Below are 13969 nucleotides of genomic sequence, written 5' to 3' on the forward strand. Positions count from 1 at the left end.
TAATTTGTGACTTATTTCTCAACCGTTGTTCTTTAAGGTTGATTTTATTTATCTGAAATATGAGTAACAGAGAGAGAAGAAGAGTCAGAGAGAGAAAAGAGAACTTCCATCTCCTGGCTCCTGCCCCAGAAGGCTAAAATGTCTACTGGTTAGGCCAGCAAGAAGCCAGGAGACCAGAGTTTCAACAGGGTCGTCCATATGGGTGGCAGGGACCATACACTTTGGCCATCATTCACTGCTTTCTGAGGAACCCTAGCAGAAGCTGGAACAGAAGCAGAGCAGCTGGGGCTCAAATGAACACAACAATATGAGATGCTGGCATCTCAAGCAGCCCCTTAAACTTTGTTGCTAAGATTTTTCCATGCTGTTGAGAGTGACCAATTTATTTCATCTAATAGATAATATAAATACAGAAAATGTATATATTCATTCTTTGGACATTGGATTGTAAACAGATTTATCTATTAGAAATACAGAGAGAAGGAAGGGCAAAGATCTTACATCCCTACTGGTCCAATCTCTAAATGGTCACAACTGCCAACAAAACCAACCAACGCCAGGAGCCCAAAACTCCATGAGGGTCTCTCATGTAGGTGGTAGGGGTCCAAGTACATGAGCCAGTTTTTCTGCTTTCCCAATGCACAACAGCAGTGAGCCACATTAAAAATAGAGCCGCTATAATTCAAAAGTTGTACTTTGCAAATTTATATTTATTAAGTAAAAGTTGAAAAAAAATAAAAAAAAATAGAGCCTCTGGGACTCCAGCATTTCAAGTGGTATCTTACCCACTGTACCCCAATATCAGGATTCAAAAGGAAAATTTGCTATACTGGTAGACTGGACACTAAGAAGCAATAGAAAAGATCATGATTTTGAGCACACAGCAATCTGAACATAAAAAAAAAAAAATTACATGTGGGCATTGTGGCATGGCAGGTTAAACCATTGCTTGGGATACCCACATCCCAATATTGGACTGCTGGTTTGAATGCCACCCTCCTCCACTTCCAACCCAGCTTCCCACTAATGTGTCCTGGGATGCAGCAGATGTTGGCTTGGGTGACCAGGGAATTTATGAACTCCAGGCTTCTTCCTGGCCCAGCCTAGGAAGGATACAAACCTGTGGATGGTACAGCTCGCTCTCTCCTTTCTGTCACTCTGCCTTTCAATTAGAAGAAGATAAATTTTAAAAACTATATAGTATCTACATAGAAAAACATTAAATTAGATGTGATAGAGAAAAACTAAAAATTATGTAACAAGTATGAATCTTTAATTCCAGAAGAAAGGGCTGCCTCCAAAGAAATTACAGAAAAATGTCATGCTCATTGTTGTATATGTTAACTACATAATCCTCCAAAGTTCAATGAAAGATGAGCAGGATAAACACAATGGAAAGTTCACTAAGGCACATTATACTCTAATTGTTGAAAAATAAAAAGCTGGAAATAATTTATTGTAGTAGGCAATAGTACATGAAATGTTAAAAGAAAAAAAAAAGGTTCTTCAGGTTGAAGGCAAAGTAATATAATTTGGAAACTGCAAGCACCAAAAAGGGATGAAGAATAATAAATATTTTAAAGTGTTTGTACATAAAAAAGACAGCTGTTACTTTTCATCTCTATAACTTCTGATTTTGACCTTTTTCTCTATAAACCTTCCAAGACATCTTTTTTAAAGTATGTATAGATAATGTATATGATAATGCATAAAAGTCAGAACATGCAAGCATAATATTCATATTCATATTGTGAACATTAAAATATTCATAGGTTAAAGACCTATATATAATAAACTAATGCAGAATATAATCAGGCGGATAAAAAAGCAGAAAAGGAACCGATAGACTGGAAAGAAAATCTATATTATCATGTTAAATTTAAAACCAATGGGAGGTAGTTATATTAAATGTAAATTACTGTAATTACTGCACCAAAGGCAGGCATTGGCAAGATCAGAAAGGAAGACATTATTATATATCATCTGTAAGAAACCTACTTTAAGTGTATAATCTGTGTGTGAAAAAAGAAATAAAAAATATACACCATGGAAACACTACTCTTAAGTTTGATGAACTTATCTTAATATCAGACAAATCATACTTCATCACAAGAAATGCAGCCTAAAATGGACAGTTTTTAAATAAAATAAATTTTTCAAGAAGACTTTACCTATTCAAAATGTATGTGCATCTATTAAAAGAGCTTTAAAATAGTACTTAGGAATAAACTGATAATTTCACAATTATGGTTGGAGAGTTTTTAAGTCTTCTCCAGTAATTCCTCAATTACAAGAGCACCAAGACAGAAAGTCAGTAAAGTAACCATCTCCAACAGTTTATCAATTACCAGAAGGCCAAAAAGACAGAAAGTCATTAGGGTACATAAGATAAACACAACTATTAACCAACCTAACCTTAAAGAGTACTATAGCAACCAACCACAGAATAATAAGGTTGAATACTCAGAATATATTCATTAATTTAAAAAAGGTAAAATCATGTGTCAATAACAAAACGATAATTGCAAAACATCACCAAATCTTTGAAATTTAAAAATACTATAGGTGTATCTTATGTCTGTATTTCCCTGTTTTCTATTTCCCTAGCTCTTAGTGACTCATTCTGTGTAAGAACCTCTAATCTATCCACCACTTTTTGAAGCATTCTCTTCAACTATGTCCAATTTAATGTTTAACCCAGCCACTGCAATTTATATTTATACATATATATATATATATTTAATGATTTTATTATTTGAGTGGTAGAGTTCTTGACAGAGGGACAAACAGAGAGAAAAGTCTTCCATCTGTTGGTTCACTTCCCAAATGGCCAAATCTGAAGCCAGTAACTTCCTCCAGGTCTCCCACACAGGTGCAGGGACCCAAGCATGTGGCCCATCTTCTGCTTTCCCTGGGCATAGCAGATACCTAGGTTGGAAGAGGAGCAGCTGGGACACCAACCAACACCCTATGGGATGCCAGTGCCACAGGCAGAGGTTTAGCCCACTATGCCACAATGCCAGCCTCTATATACATGTAGCTAATTTTTTTTTTTTTTTGACAGGCAGAGAGGACAGTGAGAGAGAGAGACAGAAAGGACTTCCTTTTCCATTGGTTCACCCCACAATGGCCGTCACTGCGGCCGGCACACCACGCTGATCCGATGCCAGGAGCCAGGTGCTTCTCCTGGTCTCCCACGTGGGTGCAGGGCCCAAGCACTTGGGCCATCCTCCACTGCACTCCTGGGCCACAGCAGAGAGCTGGACTGGAAAAAGAGCAATCGGGACAGAATCCAGCGCCCCGACCAGGACTAGAACCCAGGGTGCTGGTGCCGCAGGCAGAGGATTAGCCAAGTGAACCATGGCGCCGGCCTATATTTATTTTTTAATCTGGTTACTTTTACAGTCATATCTTCCTTGATTTATTTTAATTATTATTATTCCTTGATTATCTTATTCCAAATTTTAATTGCTATTAGTATTCCATATAAAATATGCAACTCATTACCTGATAAGTCCCAGAAGAATGAGTACAAACACTTCAATCAATTTTAAAGTCTCACATTCTACCACAAAGATACAAACATCTACAAGTAAGTTTTTAGGTCAAAAATTAAGTTTAACCATTCTATCACTTAGTGGCATCAAATCAAAACAAAGTGACATTCCATCAAAAAAAAGTAAAAATAAATAGGCAAGGAGCATGAGGTTAATTGGGTATATGAAAAAAAAGAGAAAGTAAAAATATTAATTTAGAAACAGGGTCATCTCATCTCACTAAAGATAATTAAAACTCTAAAAATAATATTAACTTTCATTAACAGTTATTTCCAGGGAGAAAATTAATCAAAATAAAACTTTTTGAAATACAAGATGATACTGGTAGTAACAGGAATGAGGGAAAATCAGCACACATCTCAGTGTGACACAGCAGTTGAAACGGAAATGAGATAGCATTTCTCATGGACCGAGCACTAACTGTAGAGTAGAGGGGTAAGCCCACAAGCTCAAGAGCTTCATTCCTGTTAAACATAATTATTAATATGTTTTATTTTTGTGTGTAACTATTTCATAGGATATTTGATAAAATGTTAAATATTTGAATGACCCAATTAACACCAACTAACCCAAAGTCAATCTTTAAACTTAATAAATAAATAAGTACATCTTTTTAAAATAAAAGTGTGACTTAATCCTCTAGCTGAAAGATTGAGTCAGCAAGAAACAAAATGCAGAAACTGTATGTAACTCTTTTTACAATCAGGTGAACACATCTACTATCAGAGGAAGAACAGTCCTAACACACTTTCATTGCTAACAACTTTAATTATGTTGATAATTGAATTCAGAAGATTTATTTAGAATATCACTGTGCTGATCGAGAGAAGAAGCAAATTTTAAAGATCCAGAAACCCGTCAATTAGAACAAGGAATTAGTAAAAACTCAAAAGACCAGTAAAATAGACAAATCTTTGACTAAGCTACTGGTTTTAAAATCAGTACAGCTAACATTTATGGGGAACTTGCTAGTGGCCATGGAGATTTCTATGTAATTTTCAATAATTTATCTTAGTCAATATTATAAAAGTCATTCCTTCATTTCATAAAGTTTCATTAAGCACTGACAATAAACACAACATTCTGGAAACACTATGGAATTACTACGGAAGAAAAGAAATGACTCTACTGCCCTAGAGATATTTGCATTATGGAAGAATAAAGCAAAAGTCCCACTTTACAGATAGGGAGTCCAAGTTCAGAGATCTTGGGCAAATTTCCACTGATCACATAGGATCCTATGTACAAAATATACCTGAACCCAAGGTTCATCCAAAGGTCTATACCTGTAAACAGTACATGATGCCACCTCTGTAGCGGAAACATAAAACATATGACTAAAATTAAGATACAGAGATCATCACAATTGCAAATATTTTCAGACTTCTTACTTATGCCAGGTTTTATTTATTTAATTTGAAAGGCAGAGACAAATAGAGATCTTCTGTTTACTGATTCACACTCTAAATGCCAGCATGGATCCAAGAATTCTATCCCAAGTCTCCCACATGGATGGCTGGGATGCAAGCCATCAACTTTTACTTTCTAGGATACGTATTAGCAAGAAGCTGGCATGAGAAGCCAATCAGGGACTGGATCCAGGTATCCCCAGTAGTATTTTAACCCCTGCACCAAACACTTGCCCCAAGCACTTTCAGTAACAGTCACAGTAATTCTAATATAGAAAATACATTCCTAGTTTTAGGAACTCAAGAAATAAGATCTGGCCTGCACCATGGCTCACTAGGCTAATCCTCTACCTGTGGCACCGGAAATCTGGGTTCTAGTCCCAGTTGGGGCACCGGATTCTGTCCCAGTTGTTCCTCTTCCAGTCCAGCTCTTTGCTGTGGCCCTGGAAGGCAGTGGAGGATGGTCCAAGTGCTTGGGCCATGTACCCACATGGGAGACCAGGAGGAAGCACCTGGCTCCTGGCTTCGAATCGGAGCAGCGGCTGGTCATAGCGGCCATCAAGGGAAGGAAGACCTTTCTCTCTGTCTCTCTCTCTCAATGTCTAACTCTGCCTGTCAAGAAAAAAAAATAAAGAAATAAGATCTAATTAACCATGGTTTCAAAGCTATCTTTATACTCATAGAGTCTGGTTTTGGAATTCACACTTAATTACTATAGTGCACATAGCTCCCACTTTTACTCATGATAAATAAATTTTTAAAAAACTTCAAATAATTACTCTTTCTATAATTCAGTTCTAAAAATTGAAATTATGGAAGAATGTCCATTTTCCAGTGAAACATGAATTACCAAAGTTGACAAAAGCAGAAGTTTAAACACAATGCAACACAACTTTTTGTAAATAATACTATCAATATTCCAAGGAAAACAATAACTTCTCTATTTTAGTTCATAAAGAATATAAACAATGGGGGGAGGGCAGCTTTGTAGAATAGTGAGTAAAGCTGTCACCTGCAACGTTGGCATCCCACATGGGAGCTGGTTTGTGTCCTTGCTGCTCTACTTCCAATCCAGCTTCCTAATGGCCCAGTGTTTTGTCCCCTACCACCCACATGGAAGACCTGGGTGAGTCCTTGGGTCTTGACTTTGAACTGGGACAGCCCTGGCCATTGTGGGCACCTGGGGAGTGAGTGGGGAGTGGGGAGCGAGTGGAGGATCTCTATCTTTCTCCCTCTGTCTGTAACTCTGACTTTAAAATAAGTCAATAAATTTTAAGCAGTCATCCATCATACCAACTACAAATTCAATAATATACACAAACAACCCTAAGAAGCTACCATCTCACCTATGAGAATAGACATAAACAACCTAAATAGGAAAAACAAAACAAAACAAAAACAACAGATCATTTCCAGTATCCGTTAAAAGGATGGTACATCATACTGATGTAAAGGTTGTTTCAGAATTCATTGAAGGTCTGTAATACAATTTCAATTTTTTTTTATTCCTAAGAAACTTATCAGAAAGGTGGCCAAAGATCCACAACTGTGTTTATTATAACATTGTTCACAAATTCCTACTAGTAAAGAGCATGGGAAAATACCCTATACTCTATTATAATCCAGGGTAGAATGTTACAAGAGATGTAAGTGGGTACACAGAAGCACTTTATTACTTCAAAGACAAACTCTCAGCTGGCTACACAAGGAAGGACTTGTCTGAAAAGGAGGCATTTAGGACGAGTCTCCGAGGATTAGTAAGATTTGAACAGATATGATTGGAAACACAGAGAAATGTGTTTCTGGGTCAGGAGATACAGAAGGAACTAGTGAAAAACTTACACTGAAAAAGTAGATGAGGGGTTCCACAGTATAATGTTTATTAAATATAGATAGTAATAAGTAAACCAGCAGGGCAGAATTCAGAGGCTAAAAATAGATACAAATATGTGAAAAACAGTTATATGACCAAAGCAATATTTCATACTTTGTGGGGAAAAGTTCTAGTGATATTTCATGTGCTATTTTATACCAAAAACAAAGATGATCCAAATGGATTACTGACCCAAAGTAATAAAAATATTACTAAAAATACTGCAGAAAATATTAAACCTGGGTTTAGAAATAATTTTCTAAGCCAGAAAAATATCTTAGAAGTCATGAAGGAAACTATAAACATACTTATTTCTCTCAATATTTACAAAATTCTTGCACAGATGCCATCATAAACTAACAATACACTTGGGAAGAATCTTTATGAGAACCAGTTTAATGGCTTTAATTAATACACAAAGAACTCCAAGAAATTAAACAATGCAAACAGGCTAATAAATAATATGAAAGAAAAATAACAAACAGCCCACAGAAATGCATATGCAAATGGACAATAAAGTTATAAAAAATGTTCAACCTTCTTAGAATTCAAGGAAATATTAATGAAATAAGCAATAAAATAACTTTTGATAGTATTAATAGGTTAAAATGGTAAACAGATTGATTACATACAATGCTGCAAGAAAATGAGGAAACAGTATTATATTACTCATAGGTATAAGAACTGCTACTCTATTATTGAAAAGCAATCTGGCAGTAGTTATTAAAATGAAAAATGAGAATGGCTTTTGATCCATCAGTCTTACTTTTGTGATTGTCTGCTGTAGAAAAGCAATAGTACATGACATGTGCAGGGTTGTTTATAGCAACATTGTGTTTTAGTAGGAAAATAAATACAGAAAAAGTAAAACTGGGACTAACTGAATGTTCAACCATTGGGACAGTTGGTGAAATTCTGGTACAGCTGTACAATGGAATGATATGTAGCAATTAATCAGAATATGTCAGACCAACACTTATTGGATATGATCTTAATAAAATACTAAGTACAGAGGATTTATATTAAAAGAAACAACAGGGGCAGGTATCATTGCACAGCTGAGTAAGCTGAATTTTGGGATGTCTGCATCCCTTACTGGAGTGCCTGATTCAAGTTCCAGCAACTCTGCTTTCTATCCACCTTCCTGTTAATACACATGAGGGAAGGCAGCTGGGTCCCTGCCATTCATATGTGAGGCCAGGATGGAGGTCCTGGCTCCTGGCTTTAGACTGGCAGAGACTCAGCAATTGCAGGAGCTTGTGGAATGAACCAGAGGGGGCAAGATAATGTTGTGCTCTGTCATTCTGCATTTCAAATCAATAGAATGAGTCACTTTTTTTTTTAACTTTTATTTAATGAATATAAATTTCCAGTGTGCAGCTTATGGATTACAATGGCTTCCCCCTCCCATAACTTCCCTCCCACCCGCAACCCTCCCCTCTCCCGCTCCCTCTCCCCTTCCATTTGCATCAAGATTCATTTTCAATTCTCTTTATATACAGAAGATCAATTTAGTATAAAGATTTCAATAGTTTGCACCCACATAGAAACACAAAGTGAAACATACTGTTTGAGTACTAGTTATAGCATTAAATCAAAATGTACAGCACATTAAGGACAGAGATCCCACATGAGGAGCACGTGCACAGTGGTTCCTGTTGTTGACCCAACAAATTGGCAGTCTAGTTTATGGCGCCAGTAACCACCCTAGGCTGTCGTCAGAATGAGTCACTTTTTAAAAGGTTTCTTTTTATGTTTCAGTATGTGCATCCAAGAGGCAAAGTAAGATTTGCAGAGGTGGAGGCAGAGTGAGTTCTTACGTAATTCAGGACCATTTTGTTTTACTCATTACAGTAAGCATATGGTAGTAATTTTGCTACATTACTCCTGTCATTTAAAACAGATAAGGACATTTTAAAAACCCCAAGTATAATATTTAAATGTATAAAGTAGTTTCTCTGAATTGCTTTACTGAAATGTGACAGCAAAGGGGACTCTTCTAATCTAAGTACTTATCAGACAATCCACATGGAAAGTGAAGTATATCAAGCATCTCATGGTTCCTAATTTGTGATTACATTATTGTACTCAGCCTATTAAGTACTTAAATTGCCAGATAACACAATGTATGTTCCTAATAGTGGAAAGTATTTTAACACTGTGTTTGCTCCCTATTGCAGCCCTGTTCCAACAATCACATGGATGAAGGTTAATGGTTACATCCCTAGTAAGTCGCGCCTGCGGAAATCTCAGGCAGTGCTGGAAATACCAAATGTGCAGCTGGATGATGCAGGCATTTATGAGTGCAGAGCTGAAAACGCCCGTGGAAAAAATTCCTTCCGTGGACAATTACAAGTATACAGTAAGTGTTCTTAGCAGAGCATGATGCTCTAGCCTCAAGAGTCAAACTGACAATGCAAATTTAACTGAATACATATTTTTTGGCTAGATGCATATGTTTATAATCATACTTGTTTTACTTGGTAAAGTGTCATGTAATACTTTCCCACACATAGAAATGCTTTACATTAAAATGGAGACATCAATTTCTTTGTACAATATAGAATTTATATACTGGCACCAACAGCATTCTTTGATATTTAAGAATCTTAGCAACCTTTACCTACCCTGGCTTTTCTCTTGAATCAGAGGTCACAGTCTATGCTCATGAATCAGAGCCTATCCAGATGCCATTTTTTCTAATATAGTCACATATATATCTAATACAGTCACATCTATTAGTTTTATTTGACCTGTCAGCTTTTGTCTGACTATAGTAGAATTAAAGATAAAAAGAGACCAGCCGATTCACAAAGACTAAAATAGCTAACTATTGAATCCTTTGTAGAAAAATTTTACCGACCTCTGGCCTATGTTAATCCTCTCCGGTCTGCAAGTGTTTATATTGCCCAGAAGTGTCAAGGAAGTTGTGTCTAAGAACTGGGACAGTCTGGTTCAAAGATTTTCACAATCTAACCTTTCCCTCAAGTATTTACAAGTTGCAACCACATGTGGAATTTTAACATTCATAGTGGGTAAATGACTATTCTTAAATTTGACAATAAGAAGACATGAATGCAGTAAGCTATAATACCAATATAAGCACATACTTTGAATCTTCAGTTATCCAAATTGAACACTGGCTAAAGAATATTTTGAAATATTAGTGTATGAATTCAACCTACCTTTCCTTACAACTTCTTTAGGCATTCAGTACTCCAATCAAGTTGACTGTGCACTATACATTTCACCCATTCATTCACTGATTTAACTACTGCTTATTAAGTGCCTCTTACTGTTCTGCATGTTTGTAACAGAGGTTTGAAGGAACACCTCATCTCTTGATATAATTGAAAAGTGAAGCCCATATTATAGACAAGCATGTTGTGTGCTATAATAAAGCCATATGCAAAGGATCATGGGAGGGCTGAGTCTACTACAGTCCACTCAGATGACTAGGGGGAAGTTTTAGAGAGGATGCATAACTTTAAGGATAAATTAGGGAAAATATCCTGGGATTAAAGAACACAGAGTCATTTAACAGTTTCTAAGATTGAAGTACCAGCACTTATTTGGTGATTGTTAGGCCACAGTTGTTCCATTTGTATGAAATCCACAAAGATCATAATTGCTCAAATACATTAAAACAAATAATTAGGACTCTCTAGCCACAGGGGGAATATCTTGCTTCTGTACCATCAATGGAACAATGATTAACTTTCAAATACAATGTGGCATTTTATCCTCACAGCAACAGTATTAAGTATTACTAGTCCCTTTTTTACAAATAAAAACCTGGTATTCAAAAGGCAAGTGTTCAAACCCAACTTTACTTACTGAAATCCCCCCCCCCCCTGCAACACGCTAGGAATACCAGTTACTCTAAAAGCAATTAGGGAGAAGTCCCAAATAGCTCTGTCATTAGAATGGGCAACACCAAACAGAATGAGATAGTAAACCCTGAGGGCTGATGCTCTTTCACCGCCCACTTCACTTGTTCCTCTCCTCACCCAGGTAACTTAAATCAGAAACAAGCCTTCATTCAGCAAGGAATGCAGAAAACATGCTTTCATTCCGTGTTACCATGGACCTTCTGGTGAAAGGATATGCCACTAAGAAACAATCTTTGGACTCTCTGTCATACAAAACTGATAAACACTGTTGACCACCTGGGTTAAGAAATTGTTTGTTTGAATAGAAAAATAATCTAGACTATTATCTAGAAAGACAAACTATCCAGCTAACTACTTGGCATATATTTCTGTAGGTCAAAACTGTGTCCTGAAAGCATGTGACCCTTCATTGTAGCCCATCTTTAGAATGGCTTCCTGCCGGGCTCATCATGTGTCCATACAATCTGATTTACCCCAGATAATTCCAGTTTGTGATGGTTGTCCCGGAATAACAGTATCCTAATTCCACTTCCAGAAGGATCTCAGTTATTTTAAAACTATATGTTTTCCTCCTTATCAATCTCTGAAAAATTTCCACAAGACCTTGGCCAACATTTCCACCTGCCTTGCAGTAGGTATGGATAGTCTGAATGCTCCACTATGAGTGGGTTCATGTTCAGAATGTTATCTCAATAGAATGGGTTTCTGTTGTAATCTCTACCATAGGCTTTACTGTTGTATATAGAGGCTGAACCTTTTTATCCGAAAGGCCAATATTGAAGATACTGAACACACAGGATCTTAGCTCTAGCTCACTTTCTTGAAAATATAATTATTAAGGCAAACTTTCTAAGCCAAAGTGTTTCTCAAAGCACTACAAAACAGGGTTAATATGTATAATAGGCACAAATCGAAGACTTTTTTATAACAACATCTGCATTATAAACTTAATACAAACACAACATAGATATCTGTGGTAGTTAAATAAGTATAAATTAAACATACTTGCTCAATATAATTTCCAAAAATACTCATAAAAAGGAAAATCAGAAAAGTTATACAAAAACTTGGAACTAATTTGATACAGAATAATCTGCAAAATTACTGAATACACTTTTAATTATATAGTTTTGTTGGTGAATTCATTTCTTTGATTATTTCTGTTCCCTGTAATTTATGATGATCAAAAAGGCCTGAACTTAACCAGCCACAGAAAATATAAATTTTTATATTTACAATGTGAATTGAACTTTGCTCATTAACAGTTTCCATTAATGAGAAAATAAATGTAGGAGAAAAGAAGGAAGACCAGAAGGTAAAGAAACAAAAGGTAACGGTGGTCAGCATTGTGGCACAGTAGGTTAAGTGACCATCTGCAATGCCAGCATCCCCTCATGAGTGCAGATTCAAGTCCCAGCTACTCTGCTTCAGTTCCTGTTCTCTGCTAACATGCCTGGGAAAACAGTGAATATGGTCCAAATACTTGGACTTGTGCTACTCACATGGGTGACCTGGAAGCAGTTCCAGGCTCCTGGCTATGGTCTGGCCCAGCCCCAGCCAGTATCAACTATTTAAGGAGTGAACTGTGAACAAGCAAATTTAAGTTTCTCTCCCTGTCATTCTTTCAAAGAAATAAATCTTTAAGAAGGGGATAACTAGTAGTGCTCAAGAGCTTCTGTTTTAGACACTAGTAATATGTCCATTCATTAACTCAGGACAAGCCTTAGGTATTGAGATTCCCATGTGATAGATGAGAAAACTAGACCTAGAGATAATATAAAACTTTTTACTTAAACTCATTCATAATGAACAGTAAAACTAAAATTCACCTTAGAAAAGGAAATGACACTAGAATTCAACTCAAACCCATAGGATCCAATGTCTAAGTGGGATATTAATGATGTGAACTAAGGCATGAGATGAGAATGGAATAGAAAATAGCTAATTCCTACTTAACTGTGCTTTGTTAATAAGAGAAAATTAATGCATAAAATTCTTGCCCTTAGTTCTTCCTTGCCTACTTTTAGGCAAAATGTTTATCTCAAGTAGGAATGATTTTTAAAGATGTTTTAGCTTTTAAAATATGTTAAAATTTACTATAAGAAATGATGTAAAATTATAGATTTCTGATTAATTTCATACATAAGTGTGAAAAAAGAACTTCTCTAGAAAAATTCTTGCCTGAATTTTATTGTTATGAAAAATATTCATGTGTGTTCACATATAATTGAAAATGAAGTTGAAGTTCATACATGGGCAATGAGTTGTAAGGAAGAAACCAATATTTATTATATTTAATCACAATAGTGGCCATTGAAATAAGAATTATCCTCTACCATTTACATACGAGAGTCATTAAATAACTCATTCCCAATCATACATTAGAGCTAGGGCATGATAGTACTGGGACTTGAACCCATTTACCCCTCAACTATATCATCTTTCCAAGACAGTACATTACCTCTCACTGGCCCATAGCTGAGAGTCATAATATTAAAAATGATCTATGTGGATGAAATATGCTGACTCCTTGATACTTAAGAGTAAAGAAGCAACAGAGGAGGCCAATAACACTTAGCATTTATCAGCAGACAGTTGCAGAATCTCTAATGACAAGAGATAATAAGCAAGAGTTTTTATGCACATCTGTGTAGGGTTTTAAAACACATAACCCAGAAATTGATCTAAAACTCGAATGTATTACATAAGTAGTTGTCAATATACAGTGCATCTGGTGAGATTTTTAAGAGCTTCTGATTTTAAAGTGCCATATGTCTCTTCAGCTTTCTACACCCTAAAATAAGTGGCCTAACAAAAGCTAGAATAAAGAAGTTCTAGGTTTATTCTCAGTGTGATCCAACTGGCGATTTTCTTTTTCCCGATATTTCAGAGGAACAATGCTGACCACATAGGTAAATTAGTATATTTACCCTCATGTTATTATTTAGAAACCAAAACTACTGCCCTTGATTTCCTGCAATCCTCTCCTGAATCAAGTTTTTGTATTCTTAAGGAATTTAAAAAAAATAAGAATGGATTTCATGTAGTTCACAGATGTGATCCTAAGACAATCATACTTTCAGGTGTGACCATCTGTGTTGCTTATTGTACATTACTAATAATCTTAGTTTTGTTCTAAGAATCTGACATTCTGTATAGTCTTTGTCATACTGGGTCCCAAGATAAATTCATCCAGGCTATTACCCAGTGTTTACTTATTTTTAACCACAGTATCTT

At 36.0% G+C, this 13969-nt stretch overlaps 1 protein-coding gene across 1 annotated transcript in view; it reads left to right on the forward strand.

Moving 5' to 3' along the window:
* Positions 1 to 13969, forward strand: part of CNTN5 (contactin 5) — a 549774-nt gene that overhangs the window by 241423 nt on the left and 294382 nt on the right. The window contains exon 9 of the mRNA XM_062197592.1: positions 9020 to 9201. Coding sequence (XP_062053576.1) covers positions 9020 to 9201 — 182 coding nt within the window. The remainder of the gene's footprint in view (positions 1 to 9019; positions 9202 to 13969) is intronic.

The sequence above is a fragment of the Lepus europaeus genome, chromosome 7 (genome assembly GCF_033115175.1).
Source record: "Lepus europaeus isolate LE1 chromosome 7, mLepTim1.pri, whole genome shotgun sequence".
Classification (NCBI taxonomy): domain Eukaryota; kingdom Metazoa; phylum Chordata; class Mammalia; order Lagomorpha; family Leporidae; genus Lepus; species Lepus europaeus.